The 25182-nt window shown below is 38.7% G+C and overlaps 1 protein-coding gene across 3 annotated transcripts; it reads left to right on the forward strand.

Annotated features, from left to right (window-relative positions):
• The first annotated feature begins 9506 nt into the window (after positions 1-9506).
• Positions 9507-24008, forward strand: LOC113062638 (zinc finger protein 646-like). Of its 3 annotated transcripts, none has more exons than XM_026232629.1 (5): positions 9507-9559; positions 16058-18225; positions 18430-18754; positions 19155-20306; positions 21621-24008. In XM_026232629.1, exons 2-5 carry the CDS (start codon positions 16272-16274, stop codon positions 22552-22554), a joined length of 4365 nt encoding a protein of 1454 aa, XP_026088414.1. In that variant the 5' UTR covers positions 9507-9559; positions 16058-16271; the 3' UTR covers positions 22555-24008. The 3 variants fall into 3 exon arrangements, with proteins under 3 accessions (XP_026088414.1, XP_026088415.1, XP_026088413.1); XM_026232630.1 differs by adding an exon at positions 20382-20474 and having other exon boundaries at positions 16058-18754; positions 21621-21671; XM_026232628.1 differs by having other exon boundaries at positions 16058-18754.
• The last annotated feature ends 1174 nt before the right edge of the window (positions 24009-25182 follow it).

Consider the following 25182-nt stretch of genomic DNA (forward strand, 5'->3'; position numbering starts at 1 on the left):
CATACTATAAGACGTGGAACCAAAACTAATCTAACCTTAGGCCTAAACATGGTAAACGTAGACTTGGTAATCTGTAATTGAATGTCTAATCAAACGTCTGAGATCTGTAATCTCCTTAAAATTTGAAAAAGATTTCAAATGTATTATTCAGATGTAAATCTTCTAAGTATCAAATTACTATAAAAATGTCTGTTGCTTGTCTACCACGGTATGAGTTTACCTCTCTGTGGGAGGCTAGAGGAGATGACAAGGAATTATCAGACTTGTCATGCTACAAAGATCCTAATGAACTTAATTGAATTGGTTAAGTAGAGCGTAGTGCTAGAAACCATGATCCGCAAAAGTGAGTCTTGCATTGTGCTGTTGATGATCAAATTATATGTTATAATAGTTCGAAGATTACTCTGTGATCTTGTGATTAGAACTGTTGTTTTATTGATGTCAAGGAGGGCTAGAAGAAACGTCTAAGCCCCTGCTGGAACTGTCGAGGGGTGGCTAATCAAATCTCCTGTCATCCGATTATGTGAATGTGACTGCTCTTTACAATGGGATCAGGAGGGACCTGGGGTGAGGAGATCAAACACAAAACAAAGAGCAAGAAAGGACGTGTGTTGTATGTTGTGATATATCTCGTATGTTGTGATCTTCCATACATTTGTGATGGATTGTACATGGAAGTTCATCAAGATGAAATGAGACCTGATAAATCTTAAGATTCTTTTTGATGACGTGTTCAAGAGAAGCTAGCATTAGGTTAATCCTACAAAGAGCCAAATGTGCAAACTTTGCATGTTGACATTGATATGTTTAGAAACGAAAACAACACTGCAAAAAAAGTTTTAATATTATTGGAGTACAAGAAAATAGTGTTTTTTTCTACCAGTGTTATTTAGTGTCAAATCAGATACTTGTTTTGTATTAGTATATTTTGAATTAGATTTTATTGTATTTTTTGGTTTCATTTTGATTTTTAAAGTTGTAGTCATTTTGTTGTGTTTTCAGAAACTAAATGAAAATGAGAAATGTTATATTGTTATTTTATATTTTGTTATATTTTATTTAAAGTAACAGTTTTTTTTAGATGGTTTACGTTTTGGTTAATTATAGTAACCCTGCTTTCTACTTCAGAATTTCACGTTGAATTCAGTGGATTATTTGCGGTTTCTGTGTAATTTATTTGTGAAATTTTCTAGCAATTTCTGAGTACAGATTGTTTCTACAACTTTTTTTTTTCATTGTAGAGGAATGCATCAATATTTTGATGGTCAAAATACCAACATTAACAACCCAGTGTCATTTTAAGCATTATTAAAGTTGCAGATTAACCTTTTGTGATAACATGATTCAGGAACTACATCTGGCTATCAATAGACAAAAAAAGTGCCTAAAAAAACATTTATCTGTGCATTTCTGTGCATGCATACTAAATAAAAAAATGCATTTTAAAGATATTAATTCAGATTTATTGTAACGCACAAGGTTTGCATTTTTTCGCTATTTGCAGTGCATTGCATCGCTGCATGATTTTTGTTATGCAAACTAATCAGTGACCAAACTAACAACAAACTCACCTTTCTACCGTTCTCTCTCTTTCTGTACCAGTCTCTATTTTGCTTAGTCCACAAGATATTCTCAATTAGTCCTCAATTAGTACTCTCACTCTCTCTGTGCCTCCCACAGGTTCCCCCAACAAACTGGATGCAACTTACCTTTGCAAAAACTCTCTTTCTCTTGCCTGTCTGCAAGAGAAGAACAGATGAGGATAGGAGGGGATGAAGGAGATCAGGGATGCAAGGATAAGCCCAAAGAATGGCACAGAGAGGGTAAGGGAGAGAGAAAGATAGAGGGAAAGGGGAGGGCGAGGAACAGGTAAACCGATTGGAATGGAAAATCAGGTTATGGAGTTGAAAGTGAGCGCAGAGGACAGAGGAGGTGATGGATACGTTGTGGCATGAACAAAAACATGGTTGATTCCAGAAGAACATTTGTCATCTTATTCTCAGCATTGGTTCTAACAGCAATTTTGGATTAATATGAGCATTTAAAGCAATTAGCACAATTCACCAATGTTAACACCAGGCATATTGTTTCTAAAAAGGTCATTGGTGTGGTTTGGTGTATGCTTGATAGGACGGGGCCTGTTCTTTGGCTTTGGGGTTGAGGGGTTTGAGTTGGTTTGTCAGAGCTAATGAGTTGAGCTCGTCTAATCAGGTTCTAAGTGGATGTCCGGGGAATCGGCAATCCCGTTAAGGAATTACGACATGTGAATCTGTGGAGCAGACGTCACGGTGACACAGAGAGCAATGGAGCAAGGAAAGTGAGGAAACTCTTGAAAGTTATGATTACAAGACAATTATTTTTGGGTTTATATGTGATCTTGTATGATAACTTATATTTCCCAACTTTGTAGGAAGTAAGAGCAGGAAAGAGTAATTCGTTTTGTTTTATTGTTAGCATTGAGAAGCACCAATTAACCTATATCCTAAACCTAGAAAATGCTTTTCGATATGGTAACTGTGCCAAATGAACCTGGAAGTATAGCACTGTGTGTTTTAAACCTATATACTGAATTAAAATTTACAACAACAGATATTGACAATAAAACCCTATCCTTGTCAATTCTCTAAAGAGCTAATGGATCTAATTTACAAGGTAAACGTGCCAAGAGGAGTTTATCTTCTCAAGCCATGTTGTAGGTAACTGCCTGTCTATGGCACTGGAGCCATTTTCCCTTAAAGGGATAGTTCACCCCAGCTGCTCCCGACGAGCTGGATGGTGCCTTGAATGGCTGTCACTGCAAAGCGCTTTGGATGGCCATGTGGTCTGTTGAAAGCGCTATATAAATGCAGTCCATTTGCCATTTACCATAGCTTTGAGAGTCATAAAACATACACAAACAAAACCAAATTAAATCCTATGCCTCATGACGATACATTGATGTGTAAAGACACAAAACGATCGGTCTGTGCAAGAAAATAAACAGTATTTATGTAGTTTTTTATCTCTTATTTTCACTGCAATGTCTGAACTGTCCTGAGCGCGTTCGCGTCTTCTTCTTCAGCCTGCGAGTGGCACATTTAACAGTCCTAATTGAGATTGCAGATCAGGGTTCCTCAAATCTTGTCCTGGAGGGCCGATGCGCTGCAGAGTTTAGCTCCAACCCTGATCAAACTCACCTGCCTATGTTTTTCTTATGATCCTGAAGACATTGATTAGCATGCTAAAGTGTGTTTGATTAGGGTTAGAGCTAAACTCAGCAGGAAAGTGGATCTCGTGGGCTAGATCTGAGGATCCCTGTTGGAGATAGAGTGTCTATGGTCCATTTGAGAGATAGGTGTCAGTAATGTCTGTGATCCCTCGTAAAGCAAGAAGAAGAAGATGCCTCACCCACAGGCTGAAGTAGACGCGAACGCGCTCAGGACAGTTCAGACATTGTGGTGAAAATACGAGATAAAAAACAACATAAATACTGTTAATTTTCTTGCACAGACCGATCATTTTGTGTCTTTAAATATCAATGTATCGTCAAGAGGCGCAGGATTCAATATGGTTTTGTTTGTGTATGTTTTATGATTCTCAAAGCCGTGATTCCTATTTACTTACATTACATGACTGACAGACTACAATCGTTTGAGTTAAAGGTTACATTAAAACTCGCCCGGAAACTTTTAACTTTTAAAATGTCATTTTCACCACAGGATTTTATCAACTGCAATATAAATGGAAATTTTATTCATTCATAAATAATTAAATAATAAACAGTGATGGTGTGAAATTTATTTTCCACAGAAACATAGTTAAAGAAACACCCATAGATAACATGATGTAAAGTAAATGGCCTCAAAACTGTAACTGCAGCCTGATTGAGGTCGCTTGAGAAAGATTTACCAGCTTTAATTAGTGACCTTCCTTGTGCTAATTTACCGACAGGTATGACCTCATCACGCTCCTGGAAACTGTGTCAGGGATTGGTGATGAATAACACAAATGCACCTCAGGGAGCTGCTTCATCTGTGAATAGTGCTGGTTAGTAATGCAGTACACTTGCTTGAAGTGATTTACAGTACATTTATTACAGCTCATGTAGAGGAACCTGACATGATAATGAACCATTTTCATGAAACACCCCCTCTGGGATTTAAGCTGCCAACCTTTAAATTACAGGATCTCTAACCGCTAGGTCACACCACCCACAAAAGTTATCCTGTGACTGTTCCATTGTAGGCTGCAACAATAAGAAAGCTAAGTCAGAAAACAGAAAGTAGGTAGAGAACATAGAGAACAATTCTCAGCTTAATAACACTGCAGTACTTATTGTGCTTTAAATGTATCATATCTGCTTAATTTATATGAATAATTACCATCACTCTGGGAAATTTATGGTACAGCAACTTGAACAGACAGAAAAATAAAGAACTTTATATTATTATACCTACACAATCGCGTTACATACCATGTACCAGAAGGTAATAGCGTATGTGATGACTAAATAATACAGTTTATATTTTCAACTCCGTGCTCAAGGGACTGGTATTCACAAGCTGATAGTAATGGGCAGAGAGACCTCTGCTGGAGAACTGAGGATCTTTCAGGCATTGATGTTACAACATTTGTTTTCATTCCGTCAGTTTTGTCCACTTTGGCATTAATTTGCATTTTTTTTTCCTGAACTTCTATACACTGAGTGGTTCTAGTGGCTGTGGAGGAATCTTTGTGACAAGAAAATGTTTTTTTGAAAAAATTTAATCTCTCATGGTCGACCTCATGACAATCAGGCTATATATGACCTTTCGATTTTTTTATATAAACATATAAATTATAACTTGTAATGCATTCTGTTTGATTTTAATCATAATAATTACAATTATGGTGAAACAATGATGATATTGCATATGTTAAAGCAACTGTATGTCATTTTTAGATGTGTTTCTAAATGATGCAATGAAAATAATCCCGCTTACTTAACACCACCCCTAAACCTACCTGTCACTATGACGTCAGCCAATCAGGTAACATGGTTGAAAATGCCCCTCTGTTTTGGCCTCTCCCACCAATCTGGTAACTCCCATTACTCTCCTGCAGAGACCTTTACTTGTTTAAGCCTGAATTTGCACAGTAGTGATTCATTTAAGTGGAGCCCTGGTGGTATCAAGGTCCTGCCCAAATTCCTGCAGACCCAATCATAAGCTCACAATCATGACGCCACACCCTGTTTTTAGCATCAAATAACTAACTAAAAGCAAATTTATTAGAAAAATTAACACTTATTTGGGGAAAAAATATTTGAAGTGTAATTAGATTTTTTTGGTTGTTTTGACTCCAATGCCATTGGTTTACATGGGTAGGGTGAGGTTTATGACCTATACTGCAACCATCCACCAGGGGGCGAAAATTTTAGCCTAACTTTTCAGGATGCTGGAATTAAACATTTACAGGACAATGATGTATTAAATTCAGGAATGTTTTTCCTTTCCATTTTTGAAGTCTTATGTATAGACGCCAACGTTGTCAAAAACGATCCCATTCACACGGATCTACGAAAATGGCTAAAATGCTGTAATATGCATGTGAGGCCAGTAGATGGCGATGTCACTTTGTAAAGCAACACGATGCACCTATCCACATACATGCCTATAAACTGAACATTCAATATACATGCTCATGAGATCACCATGTTCACAAATTCTCAATTTATAGTTTACGCTGAGACAATGATGTTGCTTTTTAAAAACGTGCACTTTGAAACCCGTTTTCAAAGGTTTGTGTTTTCAGGCACATGAATGTTTTCTGGTTTTAGATGAAAATGGTGTACGAAATTCAGCAAAAAGGGCAGATTGCTTTATGGCAGCAACAAATGCTCAAGTACAGCTATCAATTTTTATTACAACAGTGATATTTTAGAAAGTGAATTCCACTCACTTACCTGTAGGGGGCAAAATAACACAAAACTTAATACAGCGCATGCAGAAGATATTTTGTATAATGCTTGTAACCAAGGAGTTGGTGGTAGCCATTGACTTCAATATCAATTGTTTGGTTACCAACATTCTTCAAAATATCTTCTTTTGTGCCCGGCAGAATACTAAAAACTCATACATGTTTGGAAGAACATGTGGGTAGGTAAATTATGACATAATTTTCATTTTGGGGTGAAGTATCCCTTTGTGTCACTTTTCAAACCCTTTTCACTGCAATGGCAGTAACAACATAAAATTTGTTTATACAGAAATTCAACAGAAATATGTTCTTGAAAATATTAAATTATTATATGTTGGACTTATGAAACAAATTTATATAATTGTAGGTATAAGGTACAAAATAAATATTACTGACAATGCAGACATTTTAGCGTTACCTTAAGAGATTCCAAATGAATAATGGAAAGCTAAAAAGTGCTTCAACTAGCAAAAATATTACGCACAACATGGACCAGTCATTATTAAGCAAGTAGCAACAAGTAAAGGCGCTATCCTCTGGAGAAAAAGATAGCAGAGTGCAGCTGATCATACATTATACTGATAAAAATCACAAAACAATTTGTGTATTGTGAATAATAGTGCAGAATTCCTCTTATCTGCATGTCTTGCAACAACACTTAACCATTTGAGTGTGGACTGAATTTCAACGGCAGCCATAAATAAAACTACCATCTCTGGTCCCTGTTCAACACAGGCAAAACCAGACTAATAGACAACCATTTTTCTTAATTCACTTTTACTGAAAACCTCTGAGACATGTCAGAACTTCTAGCCCCTCATGTAGCGTTCCGGTCATTTTGACCCAGAGAGGATTTTCTTTTTCCCGAAAATTATAGTTACAGTTATCACGTTGGACTAAAATGTACTGACTTGGCTCACACAAGGTATAACAACTTTGTAAAATACTTTTTGTACTTTTCTGTATTTTTTCCCCCCAATAGGTTTGTGGTGTTCATGGTTCTTGTATTGCCTACAAAATGCTTGTATATTTCTTGTTTTGCTGGATTATTACCAAAATCATGGAATCAGTATTTTTTGTAAACTGGTTTTCTTTCAATTAGCACAGGTTTTGTATTCCTTTTGGAAGTTATTGATCATAGTCATCACTTATCTGAATTTATGTACCTCAGCTTTTTAAGTGAACATTGCCAGCATTATTCACAAATAACACTTTTTTCACTCAAACACTAAGGTGTATAAACTCAGATCAGTGAGGCCTATAATCACTCAAATCCAAAAAGAAATACAAAACCTGTGCTAACTGAAAGAAAACCAGTTTTAAAAAAGACTGAATTCAAGATTTGGTGATAATATATTATTTTGGGAAATTTACAAATAGCTTTTAAAAGGTCAGGCACAATACAAGGGCTAGATGTAAATGGCTGTTCTATCACTGCTTATTGTTTTAACTGAACATTTGGTTTATTCTGGCTCATATTTGAGGTCTTGCTATTATAGTATTACTCACAAATACTAAAATATTTGTTTTCCTAAATTAGAATGGGTCTAATCTTCTGAAAATATTATGACTTGCCACAGATGGAGCTCATAATTAATTATATCCAGAAAAGGCTGTGGGATACACGCAACTGCAGAACTTTGAATATGTGCCATGTAATGGTTTATGGTTATGTAATCATTGCACATTTGGTCTGCTGTAAAACTAAACAAGCTGCAGATATGCAAATTCATTATAATGAAATGTCATACCAAATGCTAGTGTGTATTTTTATTTTTTTAACGGGTCCCAAAATGCATATAATAAAGTTGGTTCATGAATATCCAGAGGTAGCAGACCTGGACAAAGAAGCTTAAACATTTGTAAAACATTCAGTATTTAATTTCCATTCATATAACTTCCATTTGTGTTATTTCACAGTTTAAAAGACTTTGTTGTTAAAATGTTGAAAAGATCAAATAAGATTATTGAATAAGTTGGTGTGTCCAAACTTTGACTCTTCTAGTGAATATTTTATCATAGGTTTATTACTGAAAGTCAGTTTCTTTACAGACATCAAAGGCCCAGAAAAATGCATACGCAATATAACACAACAATGTATGCAACCAGGACAGTACATGAAACTGCAAATTCAGTGTACATAAATAACAAACCAAATGGTTTTGGCTATTAAATATTGTAATTAAAAAAATTTATAAATGTATAACTTTTAAAACATGTGACACTTAAAACTGAATGTAAGCTGGTGTGGTTTTATTGCATTCATGTACTATAGCAAAAACAGCAGCGTTTAAAGCTGCGGTAGGGAACTTTTGACGCTCTAGCGGTTAATAAACAGAACTGCTTGTGTCTTGCGGAAGAACATCGTAGCCGGAACTACTTCTCTCTGTTTATGTCTATGAAGAATCACAAAGGTACTGGGTTACTCCGCCGCGGTACCCCTAAGCAATCTAAAATAGTCCGAATATAAACACTTATTATAGGTGCACCCTAGTGATTCAGGACAAGCTAAAAACACGGTTTGGAAAATGGATTCATGGTGTACTCGCTTACTATATACATTTTTCTACATTTTGAACACAAAGTTACGGACCGCAGCTCTGATTGGTTGATTTCTTACCGGGAGCGGTCAGTAACTGCAAATGGCAATAGGAGCACTGGGAGGAGCCAGAGGATTTTTTCACAGATTATCTGTCTCATATTCTACTGTCAGGACATAATGACAGGTTTAACAAATATGTAAAAAATATATTTTTACAAAAGTTACCTACTGCAGCTTTAATTATGTTTAAAACCAGCTTACGAAAAAAACACTAGACTAGAATAGAATAGTTAACCCAAAAATTTACATTTTATCATGATTTACTCACCCTCATGTCATTTGAAACGTGTATGGGTTTACGTAAAAAAACAAAAAAGAAGAAGAATGTTAGTACAGAGAAAAAAAATGTATGTCAATGGCTACCGTCAACAGTTGCATTACTAACATTCTTCAAAATATCTTTTATGTTCTGCAGAAGAAAAAAAATCCATACAGGTTTCGAACAACATAAGAGTGAATAAATAATGACAGAATTTTCATTCTGGGGTAAACTATCCCTTTAAGTTCGGCTGAAACCTTTTGGGTACTAAAATACATTCCTTGTGGCAACTAGCCCCTCTCGACCCTAGTACTAGTTATACAGTGTACGTAAAATAATACCATAGTAAAACATGGTGGTACCATCGTACTCTTTGGTTTGTGGTATTTCCAGTGTTTGGACAGAAAGTTGCAGACACTGTCTATTGTCTACCCAAATACTGGAAACAATCAACGCAAACATCTGTTTTGTGATTAGGTCCACGGTGCATCACACAATGCTTAGTTCCAACGCAAACACACGGGAGAATGAGCGCAGAATGACGCGGTGGAGCACGTCCGCAGCGCTTCATCCCCGTTCAGCCCGCAGCAGGAAGTGTGCTGAATACACCGAGAAAAAGACGGTGGAGCCGCCCGCTGAAGAAGAAAAAAAAAGAGTTAAAAAACAATCATGGCGAGCGACTGAACATGCCATTTATCCTCTGCGCAATCAAAAAGAACACAAACCCTCATCCCTGATCATTGTGCACGTCTGTAAGTCGGGTAAGTTGTTGCAGCTTGTAGGTGTTTGTTTAATTCCACACAATGGCCACATTCATTGAATCAGAGCTCGCGAGCCTCCCGATCTTTGTGTCGCTAGGTAGCTAGCCGATTAGCACTGACCTTACTGCCAAGCAGAAACCATTTCACACTATGCATATATCGATCAAGACAGTTTTTGTGGGTATTATTTATCTACACGACTATTTGACATCAGAATGGTTTATTTAGTTTGTTTTGCTCTCGCTCTCCGCACTAGTATCGTGAGGGGAGGCTAGCGCGTTAGCTGCGGGGGGGTTTATCGCTTGTCAGACAGAGCGACACATTAAAATAATCGATGCGATCGCGGTCGAGCCCTGGATGTTTTTCGCGCATTCGAGCCCACACATGAGGTAGACCAAAAATGAGTGCGAATATTCCGTCCAAAGCGAAATTAATCGCTTTTTTCTGGCCTCGCACTCAATGAGACTGCGATAGCCCACCAGCTAATATTTGCACACCGCGACTAACATCCTGTGAAAAACATACACGAGTCGCAGTCTCCCCCACAACGATGTACACACACGTTATTAGCTTGTAGAAATGAACATACATCGAGCCTAACTGAATAAACCGTGTTATTGGTCTTGATTCGGGGCTAATTTGGTGAGTCTAAGGAGTGAAAATGACACGGGATGTCGGGCATCTGCATCTGCTTTTGTCTGGGGATAAAAAGCGGGTGTGGGAGCGTCAGGCCAAGGTCATAGCGAGGCGTTAATCGCTTACATTTTATATAAAACTGGTTTTTGTTCCAGTAGACGAAAATTATTGGTATTGTTGAGGGTCTACAGAAGTGTTGGGCCCACCCGTTTGTATCTTTTTGAGCTGCGCCATTGGGAAATAACAAAAAAAAATAAAATAATGCATTACATATTTCACCTGTACCAATGTTTTGGGGTGTCATATATACATACATGTATGGCTTAATAATAGCAGAGTTGCTACAAATGATTATTTGTGTTTTAATTAGCCCATGTGTTTTACCACTAGTTATATTTTAGTTTTTAAGAGGACTTAATGTGGGAATTTTACATGTTTACATATATATATATATATATATGTTTCAGTCAGGGCTGGATAAGTAAAGGAAATGAAAATAATAAATATCAAGGCAATCGCCTTATTAACTATATATTTTTCTAGCTGGACAATAACTATATACAATGCATATTATCAACCTGTTTAAGCTTCATAGCATGCTATAATGTCGAGAGGTCATTTAACATATTTAGATTAAAGGAGAAAATGAAAGACAGGTTGTTATAAATGTACATTGGCACGTTTAGGTGTTTTACCTTTCACGTGGCTTCTAGTCTATATTTTAGTTTTCATAAGAGAACTGAATGTCTACTGATCCCATTGGATGTCAGTGAATAGCACTTTCCAGGTTCATAAAGAAAAAAAAGGAAATGTTTATAGTAAATTAATTTCCTTGTTACATTCTGCTCATATGGATATTTCTTTTGTGTGAATTAAAGCTTTATTTGCAAGCCATTGTGATGTTTGATTTGCAAAGCTGTTGTTTCTTTTTTTAACATTTTTAACTGAAAATTGTCTGAATGATTCCTCACGAATACCTGGGAATATTATAGAAAAGTCTTAGTCAAAACAATCAAGTTTATCTCTGGTTATGCAGTGTAAAGTGTGACTTACATTTAAAGACTAAAACAATAATAATAATAAAAAAAATCATTACCATATTTTTGTGATGTGTTACCATGATAATGACATACATTTTTGGCCTTTACAATGATAAATCAGTTGTTAAAGTTCCAAGTAAATATCAGATGTGTCATATATCATTAAGTAGTACCATGATATTACCATCTATACAATCACTATACCACAATGTTTATATTATTTGACTGCAACATGTTCTAGTACTGCTTGTACCAACCTTCAAATGAGCAAACATGGTGGAAGTAGTCTATTTGTATATTATTACATTCATTATATTCTGTAAATGTGGACCCATCTGGCATTTTGCAGTATGGATCTTGACAGCGCTGATGAGCTAAAGCATCCAGATGGTCTTGAGTCAGAGACCACTGGTCAGGTTATATACCCTAAGGGTATGCAATCTTAATTCAGATCACAGATGCTGTGAGACTAAATTCATTCCACATACAGCAGACTGTGTTATGCATGAGTGATGATCACATCATAAACACTTCACATAATCTGTATTGCAACTTGTAGCACAAAATGTACTTGCAAATATAAGAAACAGTGAAACTACAGTATCTTTGTGAATTTAGAAACTTTAGGCTAAATGGAACGTACATAGCCTTAAAGCATCATTTTTTTTTCATTGTACATTTCATTTTTTCATTTGATATATATATTACGTCTATAATTACAGTAATACTCGCCTTGGTACCAGACTTACCTGATCATCATGAATAGATTAAATAAAACAAAATATTTTTTTGAAATGACATAACATAGCCATGTAAGATGCATACAATATTAAATTTTGTAAAGTAACTCGGTGATCTACAAATACAGGCTGATTCAGAGCTACAATTAAACCATATAACTCATGCAAAGTAATATGATGCGTTATGAAGTATTTTTCTTCAAACCTTGTTGCAGCTCTAAACAAGATTGTTCTTGCTTTACTGGCCTCTCTTTTGCTGCCAAATCACTTCAAATGGGAAAAGTTTTTGATATCAGTCACACATAGTCTGAACACTGGGTTATTGTTGAGGTGGCTCTATTGAAGTTGTTGTACTGACAGCAAATTAAAGGGATAGTTCACCCAAAGACGAAAATTCTGTCATTGATTACTTATTAATTACTGATTTGTGTTCCAATAATGAACGGAGGTCTTACGGGTTTGGAATGACATGAGAGTGAGTAATTAATGACAGAATTTTCATTTTTGATGAACTAACCCTTTAAAGCCATACAACAGGATTGAGAGCGAGAGGCAGGAAAATAACCCAGCTGAGCTTTCTAGTGTTTCAGTTTTCTGATGGCCATTGTGTGGTAAAAGAGCACCGTTTCTTTCATCCCAGTTGTGCAGTAAGATGAATTGTTCCCCAGTGGGGACTAAATGAATGGAATTTGTGGTCATGCATTTTATTTAGTTCTCTTAAAGTAAATTCCACTTGAATAATGCTGTGATTTACATTTTAGCATGAATGGGAAAAGTTGTGGCACTTAATTTGAACTGTTGCCAAACACACTGAACACTTTTATTGAGCTCCAGCTACAAAGATTTGGATCAGGCTGGTTCTGTTTTTAGATTGGAGCATAAGTTGCTAAAGTAACCAAGTTTCACTTGCTTTAGTGATGCCCATAGCAGTGAGTTTAAGGAAATGATTTTATAGTACAGAAAATAAGACCTCTTTTAACCTCATTGAAATTGTAAACTAGTTTTAACTAGTAGAGGACTAGTTTGGAGAGTAACTGTCAGTATTAAAATTGGGTTCATCAGGTTCACAAATAATATAAAATTTGGAAATGAAATATAATCTTGGTCAATCTTAATCTTGGATCTGATGTGCTGCCAAAACCTCATCGCATATGTGGCTTTAAAATAAAAAGATTTCCTTATAAATCAACTGCCATGCCATATAATGTATCAAGGAGTACATTATCTGTAGTTTTGAAACTGAACATGAATGTGGTATTGGGAGTTTCTTATTTTGGCAGACTAGCTAGAGCTCCCCGGGAATGACAAGGCAATGTTGTTTTGGTAACCTTGGTTGTTTTTAGGAGTTTGTATACTTTTAGTTGTATCAAGGTGCAGATAGTTATCATCACAGTTTGCTTAAGGCTGGTTCACACGGCAGGATAATTAGGCCGATTTTAGCCCCGATTCACCCCTTCCGACAATCTTAGGATGCTCCGATTATCGTAAAATAATCTGATCAAATATTCCTGCCGTGTGTGGTGTGTTAAGACTGCTCTCCTCTGCTCGGAAGAATGTCGGGACCGCTCCGATCTCAAATCGGGGATATCCAACATGTTGGATTTATTTGGCCCGATTTCTTCTTGTGTGTGGTGTCCCCTGAGGACAAACAATCACGCAGCCTGTGGACTGTGGCGTGTAGCCAATCAGAAAGCGAGGTGACGAGGCAGTGATAGTACCGGGAAACAAAATCAAAACAGCCGGCGTATATAATATAAAAATACAAATAAAGTTGATGGGCATAACTACATCCACAACTGCAGTCCACCAGAGTACATGGAAACGAATATATGAACGTTTATTTCAACGGTTATTAATCTGTGTAGTACGTAACAACATTTCTATGAGATAAAACAACAACTTATCTCCATATTATGATATAGCAAGTATAGTCCATGCTCGCGTTGTCTCCACCTCTTTGACCATCGCCTTTTCTTGTTTTTCTTATGTTTTTTTTCCGTTAAAAACAAAGCACAAACTATGGCCACTGAATCCTCTTCGTCCGCCATGATTGTTTACTCTGAAGTCACATTTGATCTCGAGGGATTTTGCGAGATTTCCCGTCTGACCTGGGAATGCTCGGGAGTCAAATCGGTTCGTGTGTGATGTGTTGATATTGCCGTGTGGCTGCACACCACACACGGAACGACCAAAACTGTTAGACCCGTGATTTTTTATCGCTGTGTGTGGGGTCTCTCAGGTTTGGAAAATCGGCCGACAATTTTAAAATCGTCCCGTGTGAACCAGGCCTTAGTCATTAGCGTAGTCATTGCATTGCATTGCTGCACGTTTACATTAAGTTCAATTCTGCTGAGTTTTGTTGCATTGTATAAGTAGACTTAAATTGACAGCTAGTATTGATGGTGCATGATTTCTGGTTGCTTGTTGTTGCAAATTGCTCACTTCAGCTGTCAAAGTAGCTTTTCCAGTGATATTCAATCAATCTACATTGAAATTCTTTATTAAACAAAGGAAATTCTCAGTAGTAACTAAAACAGCCATTAGTGAGTATCTGTTAATCAATTTTGCCTAGAGTTATTTTGACCCAAACCTCGTGTTTATGAAAGTGCTTTGGCTTATTGATGTTTTTACTTTTTAGTCTAGCATAAAATGCTTGCATGATCAACATTTGTACTGGGTTGTAGAAAAAATAAAGATGAACATCCTAAAATTTAAGAAAACCTATTTTGCTACAGTTCAGTTACTCCATAAAATATTTACTAGTGTTATTTGAAATTACTGCATGTTTTTAGTGACTGCATTTCACTGAGGCTGCAATAACCTTAAATCACCATAGACCAACGCTACTATTGCGTCATCGAAGGTTAACGCTCCTTTTTAGGGGAAAACAAACAGATTCCCCTGATACAGAACTCGCTCTAATTTCTTGATAGCAAAAATGGCAGAAACACACACTCTCTTTGCCGGCCGAGGACCGTGAGAGGTATTTAATGAAGCTACTGGATACGGTGTTTACAGAGGTTTCCCTTTGAAATGGTCGAAAACTGGATTAATAACCCCCCGCAGTGGCCAAATATGGACATCTAACGTTACCATTATCTCGTGGAATCACCAAGTAGCCTACTTTTGTCATTAACATACCCACAGTATGATAAACTAGACGATGAGGCCATGTCAAGAGGAGTCGGTGGTTTACTTGCATCATATTTCACTTGATTTAAATACAAGCTGCTAGTAGCTACGTGATTGACGTTAGCTCTCATTAGGCACGCTACCTTGGCTGTTAACTGATTTTAAGTTTCAAATATTCGCAGGCTAGGACTAAACAATATAACTATTATACAATATCTGTTTGTAATTGTGTCTGACAGGCCTGTACACATCAGAAACAATGAAAAACAAAAGGTCCCTGGAGCGAGTTCTGTATCAGGAATCCGTTTGTTTTCCCCCAAAAAGGGGCGTTATCCTTCGATGACGCAAAAGTAGCGTTGGTCTATGCAGTTGATTGATATATTTAGAGTACATTTTGCAAAACGCTGTCTTGATCATCTAGGTGGTCACTAACAAAATAACTGATAATACATATTCTTTCATCATTTTAGGCCTTTCCCCATATGTATTACAGATAATCTCTTATTTACTTATACTTGGTAAAGCTTTGCTTATGCTGTTTTTTTTGTGCCTGAGTAAACAAAGACAGCAGAGTTATCAGCCATGCTCAGTACAGTTGACCTCAACATGCAGGTACACAAAGCTGGCTCATTTTCAGCTGCTTTGAACCTGTGCATCTGTCATATGACCTAAATGTGAGATCAAATGTGTCAAAGCTGACATCACATAATGTGGCCACATATCTATCAGAGTACATGGTTTTTGTCAAAGGCTCCTGATTACTCTTAATGGACAGCTTTAAGAACTCGTTTTGCTTGTTACTCATTTAATTTGAGGATGTTTTAAACTAGCAATTAGATTATTAATCTCTTTGAGTCACTTGATTGTATTTTTTTTTCATAAATACATTAAAATGGTGAATATAGATAGATATAGTTAAATTCATTTTGTTTCTTTTTGTATTTTCTCAGCTTTCCTCGGATGCCCCACAACTGTCCAGACCCTCTCTGAACTGCTGCGATCGAGTGGAATTGAAAGGCTGATTGGAGAGAATATCTGTCACCCAGGTAAAATGGCTGATACTACAGAAGCAGAGAGCTGAACATCACACATTGCTCCCTTTTCTTCTTTGTTCGAGGATCATTTTATGTGGACATTTCCCCCTTCCATTTCAATTTTTTCATCATGGCTATGCATGATATGAATCGTGCCAAGGGTATCCCTTGCAAAGAATGCGACATCATTTGCCCAAGTACACCTAGCCTCCTGGAGCACATGAAAGCACACTATCATCAAGAAGAGAATGGCAGATTTGAATGTGAGCAGTGTGGACGCATTTTTAAGCATGCCAGTAGCTTGGCTTCTCACAAAAAAACTCATGAGATGGGCTCCTTCCAGTGCCCGGTCTGCACCAGAACATTGCCCAATGCAGTGGCATTAAAAAACCACCTGCGCATCCATACCCTGTCTCCAGGTGCTCAAGCTGAAGAGGAGAACGATGACAACGCTGATGAAGACAGGGATTATAATCTAGCACAAAATCTGTCTGATGCAGCTTTCAGAAGTCACATAAACAATAGTGGAATGATGCCTGGTCACGACCATGACAAACAAAAATCTCCAGGATCTGAAGATGCCTGGGACAGACCATTCAAATGTGACCAATGTGACAGGACATATCGTCATCATGGCAGCTTGGTAAACCATAAGAAGTCTCATCAAGAGGGGACGTTTAAGTGCAATGTCTGTTACAAACAGTTCAGTAATCTTGCAGCTCTGAATGCTCACGAACGCACTCATTCAAAATTTAAGCCCCCTGGAATGTCCATGGGGGTCCTTGTGCATGAAGCACCATCTGACCCTCGCCCCCTTGGCCCCCAGAATGATGATATGGCACCCAGCTTTTGCCATCTTTGTCAAGTTGCTTTGCCTAATAAGAATGACTTTCAAGAGCACCTTTTGTTACATAATGCTGCATCATCTTCGTTGGGGTTAGCACGTAGTTTCCCATCGATAGTACCTCATAATCTTAGTTCTGTTCGCTCTTCAGCTGTGAATCCTTATACACCTGCTCTAGGTGACTCTCTTCCACTGCCTCCATTACCCGACAAGCGATATGATCCAATGCTAGGCCCTACTGTTAATAACTCCATATATACCTGTGCATATTGTGGAGTGGGACATCCTAACTTAGAGAGTCTCAAAATTCATTATCTTACCCATGACCCTCACACCTCAACACATGATGGCCCTACTATTTTAAATTCTGATGGACTGGCTTCAAACTCTCAACCATCAATATCTTCATCCAATGGTCAGACAAGGTCTCAGGCACAGAATGTAGCCATTGATGATGCTGAACGCAGATTTAAGTGTCAAGAGTGTGGGAAAAGCTATCGACATGCTGGGAGTCTAGTTAATCATAAACGCTCCCATCAAACTGGTCATTATCAGTGCACTGTTTGCTGTAAGCAGTATCCACACTTAGCAGCACTTCATAGCCACCTCCGTAGTCACAAAACCCGTCCAAATTCACAGTCGATGGATACAGAGGGAGATTGGCTTTCCTCTGAGCCACTGACAGGGCTAGACTCTCAACAAGGCTTTGGACATTCTCAGGATCAGGAACGTGGTACAACAACACCAATTTCACTGCACGGTAATCTTGGTGATGCAGCACATTTTGTCCCAGACGGTTCCCATAACAGTGGCCTGGATTCACTGGAATTCCATGACCGATTCGATGGCTCTCTTACCCAAAGCAGTTCTGGTCACTCACCTCTTCCACAAAACCATCGTCAAGCAAACAGTGTCAACCAAGGTGGTATGACCAATGGCTACATGGGTAACATGACCTACCATAGTCCTGGTGGTGCCTCCTTACCACCAGGCAGTGCCAGCCTCAAAGAAAGTACTCGTCAGAGAGGTAGTCATGACCAAATGCAGTTTGATGGTGTCCAGGACAACTCCCAGGGCAACAGTAAGAGAATGGATAACAAAGACGATGATGACGATGGAGAGGTTTATCAGTGCACCGTCTGTGGAAACCATTACGCCAGCCTGAGGGCACTTCGAAGCCACTTACGAAGCCATGGGGTTAACCAAGGGGCAGGACCCTCCTCTGCCCTCTCTCCAATAGGTGAGCAAGAGTGGAGGAGGAGACAAGAGGGTAGTAGCATAATTGCCCAGAGCTTCAGCAGAAAACAGGACTTGCTTAACCACGAGCTAGTTCATGGACATCCAGATGGATCTACACAGGGCTTAGGTGGCATTAACTCTAGTTCTAATGGCAAAATGGATGGAAGGAACCACATTTGCGTTGACTGTGGCATGTTCTTTGCAGATCGCCATCAGCTGATCACTCACCTGTGTCCAGGCAAGGCGAGAGTTGGGGCATTGAACAAGGGTATGAATGGAGCTAAAGGGATGACTGGTGGTGCAGGTACCAGTGGCAGTGGGGGCCCTGTTGACCCACGGCAGATGCCAGACTCTGATGATCGGCCCCACAGGTGTGACCAGTGTGGAAGGAGTTACAGACACCCCTGCTCCCTGCTCAACCATAAGAAATCTCACAAGACTGGGGTCTTCCGCTGCCTTGTCTGCCAAAAACGCTACTACAACCTACTGGCTCTCAAGAACCACCAGAGGACTCATTTTGACTTAAAGAGGTTAGCCAGCATTGCATGTGCCCTATTATACTCTTATCTGTTTAGTTCTCTTTGCATACTTTGAATGCTTATGTATTATCATGAGTTCCCCACTCATGTGATTACCCAGGTCATCACTGAATGAATAGATTTTAATGGAATTTTGAGTGTCAAGGCAGTGTGCACTGGTGTTTTTTTTCCTTTAGAGAAGACGAGGGCAACAAACATACTGATACTGATATACACACAAACACGCAGTTGAGTCTGAATTTCATAACGTCTGTACCCCATTTGAGCATTGTGTAGTCATCCTTGTATTTGTAAGGGGACCTTCCCTTTTTCTGATTCTTCCTTTTTTTAGAAGAGCATTTTAACACTGCTTTCTTATCTGTTGGTTTTTGTGTGTTTTGTCTCTTCACAGGCACAAGTGTGAGGAGTGTGGGAAAGCCTTCAAGATTCAGAAGCAGTTGATAAATCATCTACGGCTACACGAAGAGCACAGAGCAAAGACTGGAGTTCGAGACCAACGGGTTCAAAGCATGTCTCATCCTAATGGTGCCCGCTATGAGGGGGGCCCATCGCAGCTCCAAGCTATGAGGATGGGTGACCCCAAAATTCAGAATCCTCCTGTGAACACCAATTATGGTCAGCCTCAAGGTTTCAAGAAACCATATGCAGGGGCTAGGGCCCAGCAAGTTGATGACGGGAGCGGTCGCCGCCCCTTTGCTTGTGATCAGTGTGGACGTACTTACCGTCATGCTGGGAGTCTGGCCAATCATAAGAACCTACATAAGATTGGTGAATACCACTGCAACGTGTGCAACTCCACTTATCCAAATCGACTGGCAATGAAGAACCACCTCAGAATGCATTTCGCTCTTAAGAAATATTCCTGCTCTGACTGTGGCAGGGGCTTCAGGAACCAGAGGCAGCTTGAAACACATACCAGCAACCAGCTCTGCAAAGATCTTCCTGGTCCCCTTCCTGGTCCCAGCATGCAGACGGCCCCTCCTCCAACTGAATATGAATGTGATGGGTGCTCTCAAGTCTTTAATACAACCACAGATCTGGCCTCGCATAACTGCAGTGCCCAGCTTCCTTCTTCCTCTGCCTCCCTCAACAGCTCCAACATGAGCATGGAGACAGGTGACCTGGGGTCTCCAGAGCGTGAAGAACGCCCATTTACCTGTGACCTTTGTGGCTGCTCTTACAAGCATGCTAGCAGTCTGCTGAACCACAAAAATACACACAAAATTGGCAACTTCAGCTGCTCATATTGTGACAAGCCGTACACCAACTATATGGCCCTGCGCAATCACATGCGAATCCACACGCAGAAGAAGCGGCATATCTGCTCAACTTGTGGCAAGGCTTTCCGGCTGGCCCGCTTCCTTCGGAACCACCAGAGAGTCCACGAGGAGGGCCACACCCGTTTCGGCTGCCCCACCTGCGGGAAGAGCTTCCAGGGTCGTTCGGGGCTGGCCAGGCACCGCTGCGGGGACAACCAGGTAGGCAAGGAGGGCATGAGGAAGGCCACTTCAAGCACAAGAGAGGGAGAGGAATACCGGTTCACGTGAGTTTGCGTCTGTTGTTCGTGATTTTTGAAGTGAACTAGTAAAGATCACAGGTTTCTACATGTCTATTACAGGTATATGATCTCCAATCCGGCTTCCTCGGGACCATACGTGTGCCAGAATTCGGATTTTTCTGAAGTTTGGACAGTATGATTAGTGGAGACCAGATAAGTTACCCCCCTTTGCTTTCAGTTAGCAATATGCACTAACTAGATTGTTAGGATGTCTTGATATAATGGGTAAATTTGGATGTACTTACTAGGTACATGTGTGTGTATTGAACCAAATCATTGATTCCCTCCCTAATTGATCTGATTGATAGTATTCTCGAATATATGGTATAGTTTACTGTTGTTACCATTTGAACATCTGAACATTGAACATTTACATAAGTACTCATACTGATCATCTTACATCAGCTGCTGTGCTTCCAGTAGAGTATATATTGATCTGGGCTCAACAGCATTTAGCCAACTTGATCCATTTATTAAATGCATGTTTACTAAATTATATAGCTTTGTTGCTTTTAAGGTGACGAATAAAACTCCATTTGCTGTCAAGACAATATAAATATTGAGCAGAAAACGGTTTTAGAAATGTGCTAACATACTAACACACAACTACCATACTAACAAATTACAAATACAATGAACATTCATAAATTCGCATACTCTGAAAGAAAAAAACAAAACACATTCCTCCTTAGTGTTTGGAAAACAAGTTCACCACACTTGTTTTCCGTATTTTATTTCCACCAGAATTTAGGTCAAATCCCAAAATTTTATTTGCTCTACAATGATGTGATCATTTTTATCTAATTCTATAGATGGTAACATTTTACCTGTTGATTTTATTTATTTTTTTATTTATATAAATACAGAGTTTAAAAACAAACTGATGACAAGTTCTGATGACTAGGTCTGTCCTGTAAGCTGTTACAAAATTGTACATACACAATTAATATATTACCACAATAAATTATTTAGATTATTATATCACTGCCTTGATTTTAACATCAAACACAATTGGTTGATACTTTGACTTATAATTCATATTCAGTTTATTCACCTTACATGCCTTAATATGCAATGTTATTCAAGTAATCCTCTTCAAGCTGTGCCAGTTTTTTGAGTTTTGGCAGCTGGATTCAAGATCATATACCTGTATTTGTGTATCTGTCTATGCAGTTATCACTGAAGTCAGTTACATGTTGTCAGGTTACTTTCAGACTAATCTAGGTTACTAACTATTGAGGGGTTAAAAGGACAATGAGCAGTTAAGATTTACTTTTTCTCTCCTCTATGTCTTCACAGATGTGACCAGTGTGGCCGTTCTTACCGGCATGCCAGCTCGCTCCTTAATCACAAAAACACCCACACTGTTGGCATCTACCATTGTGCTGTGTGCCTCAAGACCTATTCCAACCTGCTTGCACTCAAGAACCATCGTCGCATCCATTCAGAAACTCGACGGCACCGCTGTCCAGAATGTGGCAAGGCTTTCCGTGTCTCCTCCCAACTACAAAATCACCGCCGTGTGCACCAAAAAGAGCGGGAGTTTACCTGCACTCTGTGCCAGCGGAACTTCCCTACCCAGGCTAGCTTCCGGCTCCACTTGGAAATGCAACATGGCCATACCCCAAAAACATCGCAACAGCCTGGGGTTTCGTCCAGTTGCTCTGATGTAGGTTGGAGCTCTGGGCTTGACCTTACACTGATGCAGGCCCAGGGACTTGATCCTAATGGGCTCCCAAAACTTAACCCATCACACCATGACCCCAGTGGCAGCAGCTCATCTGGGAATCAACTACAGCAGCAACACCAGAGTCACAATGAGGCGGGGTGCAAGTCGCATGTTTGTGATCAGTGCGGCCGTCGTTACCGTCACGCCAGCTCGCTTTTAAATCACAAGAACAGCCACAAGATGGGCACTTATTTCTGCAACTCCTGTCAGAAGGAATTCTCCAACCTGATGGCACTCAAAAATCACAGACGCATCCACACAGAACCCAAGCGTTACCAGTGCCCAGACTGCGGCAAGGCTTTCCGTGTCTCCACTCAGCTCATCTGCCACCGCCGCATCCACACCAAGGAGAAGCCTTTCTCATGTCAGCAGTGTGATAAGCGCTTCTCAAGCAAATCCAATTTAAGACACCATCAGAAGGTCCACTGGAACAGTTCAGCACCTTCTTCTAGTCTGAACTTGGGCCCCAACTTCTTGGGTATGCCGTCTGGGCCCTTTTTATAGTGATGGGATCTGGAGGAGCAGAACTTTTTTTTTTTTCAGAGATTCATGCCAAGGCTTTTGGAGGTGCCAAAACCCCCATTCCTTTTATCCTCACTCATCTCTAGTGCTTGAGGTGTGGTTGTGAGACATCTTTTGAACGAGTTGTTATTTAGGTTAAGAGAACTGTCCCTGCATGTACCCTGAAACATTGGATTAAACAACAGACTTGTTACATCACATAATGACTGTTAGTTTTAGGTCATAGTGATATTTTCCCCACCCTTTCTCTCATCCTAAACACCACAGGTGACCTTACTTGCATTTTCATAGTTCCCTTTGGGGGTGGGGACATTGAAGTCCACTGCCTTCATTTCTGATACCAGCCTTTCGAAGAAGTGCAAACTAGCTGGCGTCTTGTTTTAATTTTTGAAAACAAATTGCTTTCAGATGAGACATTTCCATATATATTGTTTATTAAACAGCACATTTTCCACCATGGTACTGTTAGATCAGTATTGTTTTTGTGATGTCACAATGGGCAGGTTACATTATAGTGACTTTAGGTTCAAAATGGACATGTATCCCCATGTTCAGGGTAACAGCTAAGTAAAAAAAAAAAGCATTTGAAAATCATACATTTCATCCCATGCCCAGCTACCCCTTTGATTGAGAGTCTTAAATGCATTCTCAATTTTCAATCCTAGACGATACAAAGAAAACACATTGACTGTCCGATGAATTCCTAGAAGTGTTGAGCAACTTGTATGTTTAACAAGTAGAAGTAACTATGTTTAACAGTGTATAGAGCGTATTTGAAACATCCTCAAGTTATTGGGGCAACACATGTATGTGTTGTGTAGGACTGTCAACGTTTTTTTTGTATTCCTCCCCATTTCTGTTGATGTTCTAACTTTTCTAACTTGTGTGGTCCTTGCAACACGAAAATGAGCTTCAGACCTTATTATTCAGCAGATGACAGCATTGTGCTTATTGGGTTTATTTCTTAGTGGCATCATTCACTTGTCCCCCCTTTCATTTTATGATGTTGCTCAGAACCCATATTTTAAAACTGCATTAACTTGCTGGTGTATAGAAATGATAGGTTGTGCTATGAAAAAAAAATGGGAGAAAAGCGAAAGTGAAAAAAATGTATATTGATAGGCTTGTAATGGCATTTGGTTTTACCTTGTATTGTATTGTATCTCTGACTGTATTATTTACAGGAAAACTTTTATAAAAGATCACTGTAGTATGCATTTTATTTATATTAACACTTGTAACTGAAAACGCTAGTTTTAGAGCTCCCAGTTTTAGGATTTCTTGTTTCAACCCCTCCATCGGACACGGAGTCAGGAATGGCAGGACTCCTAAAGAACACTTGTTATAGTGACTGTATTCTCTTCTTTTGTTGCCATTATTTGTTATGCTTTTAAACGAATATTTCTGTCCCTTGTGCAATAAACAGGGAACTGTAATAATTTGTGTTTTGATTGCAGCACAATGAGTATAAACGTATCACTGTATTATTATTCCCTTTCTCACGTGATGTCATGACTGCCCCCCCCCCACGCTCATGTCAAGATTGGACAAGTTAACATGTAAAGGAATGATTTTGTGATCATTACAATCAGCAAGGCAATCTTATTTTAACACCATGTTAACCCATGTATTTATTTTATCTTTTTTATTTAATTGCATTTTACTATTTTGAGCTTGTTTATAACCTGTATTACCTGGGAGCACTGGTGCTAAGTCAGTCTATTTTTAGTGAAAATGAAGTTCTATTTGCTATGATCAAAGCACGGGAAGATTATATATTTATGTACCTATAGCCTTGCAAATTTTACACAATTGGACAATTAGAAAAGGAAAATCTTCCCAGGTGGACAGCTGCTACTTTAGCAAAGATTGATTCCAAATATAAATGATACAATTTTAATATTTAATAGTGTGACTATACTTTTTTTAATTCCATTTTGATAATGTCGTAACAGAACATGTTTGAACTATAATTTCAATGCTCTCAAATAATAAAAATAAATAGATGAAAAATTAATGTAACCGTGTGAAAGTTTGATAATCATGGTTGGTGTTCTGAAAGAGTCACTATCCACCATCTGGATCCAATATCATTGTGTCCTTGATAAAGTCTGTTTATTAGGAATGTTCCCATTCATGGATTTTAGGATTTTTAATGCACCTGAAAGCTGGGAAGTGGTCAGTAAGATCTTAGTTGAGTAATCAAGTAAGAACACAACAAATTCCTTATTGTTACTTCTAGTTAAAACCAAATATGATTTTGCTCCTGTTTTACAGTACCATGCCTCCTTGTTCAGACTCATCACCAAGATGATCTCTTATTTATTCTAGGTACCCTTCTTCCCACTTTTGATAAATACACAATTATATAATTTTTCTATGAACTATATTTCTGTAAAAAAAAATTTATTGATAAACTAAATAATAGTGACTTTTTGTTTGTTTTAGTCAGTGGTTTCCCTCTACATTTAGCAGATTTGTAATTAGTTTGTATTGGGCGTTTTTCTCTATTTTTAAGAGTTTAAACAAGAAAGTGGTCATGGCGGGATGGGTGTAACTGGGACATGTCCTAGGTCGGACTAGAACCTACGTCCTTGTGAGCAGACTGCT

The sequence above is a fragment of the Carassius auratus genome, chromosome 44, assembly GCF_003368295.1.
Source record: "Carassius auratus strain Wakin chromosome 44, ASM336829v1, whole genome shotgun sequence".
Classification (NCBI taxonomy): domain Eukaryota; kingdom Metazoa; phylum Chordata; class Actinopteri; order Cypriniformes; family Cyprinidae; genus Carassius; species Carassius auratus.

Excerpts from the sequence above, each read along its gene's own strand:
- LOC113062638 (XM_026232628.1), top strand. The coding sequence starts at position 16,272 with ATGGCTATGCATGATATGAATCGTGCCAAGGGTATCCCTTGCAAAGAA. Across the intron at positions 18,755-19,154 it reads ACTCATTTTGACTTAAAGAG|GCACAAGTGTGAGGAGTGTG; the intron begins GTTAGCCAGCAT and ends GTCTCTTCACAG. Across the intron at positions 20,307-21,620 it reads GGAGAGGAATACCGGTTCAC|ATGTGACCAGTGTGGCCGTT; the intron begins GTGAGTTTGCGT and ends ATGTCTTCACAG.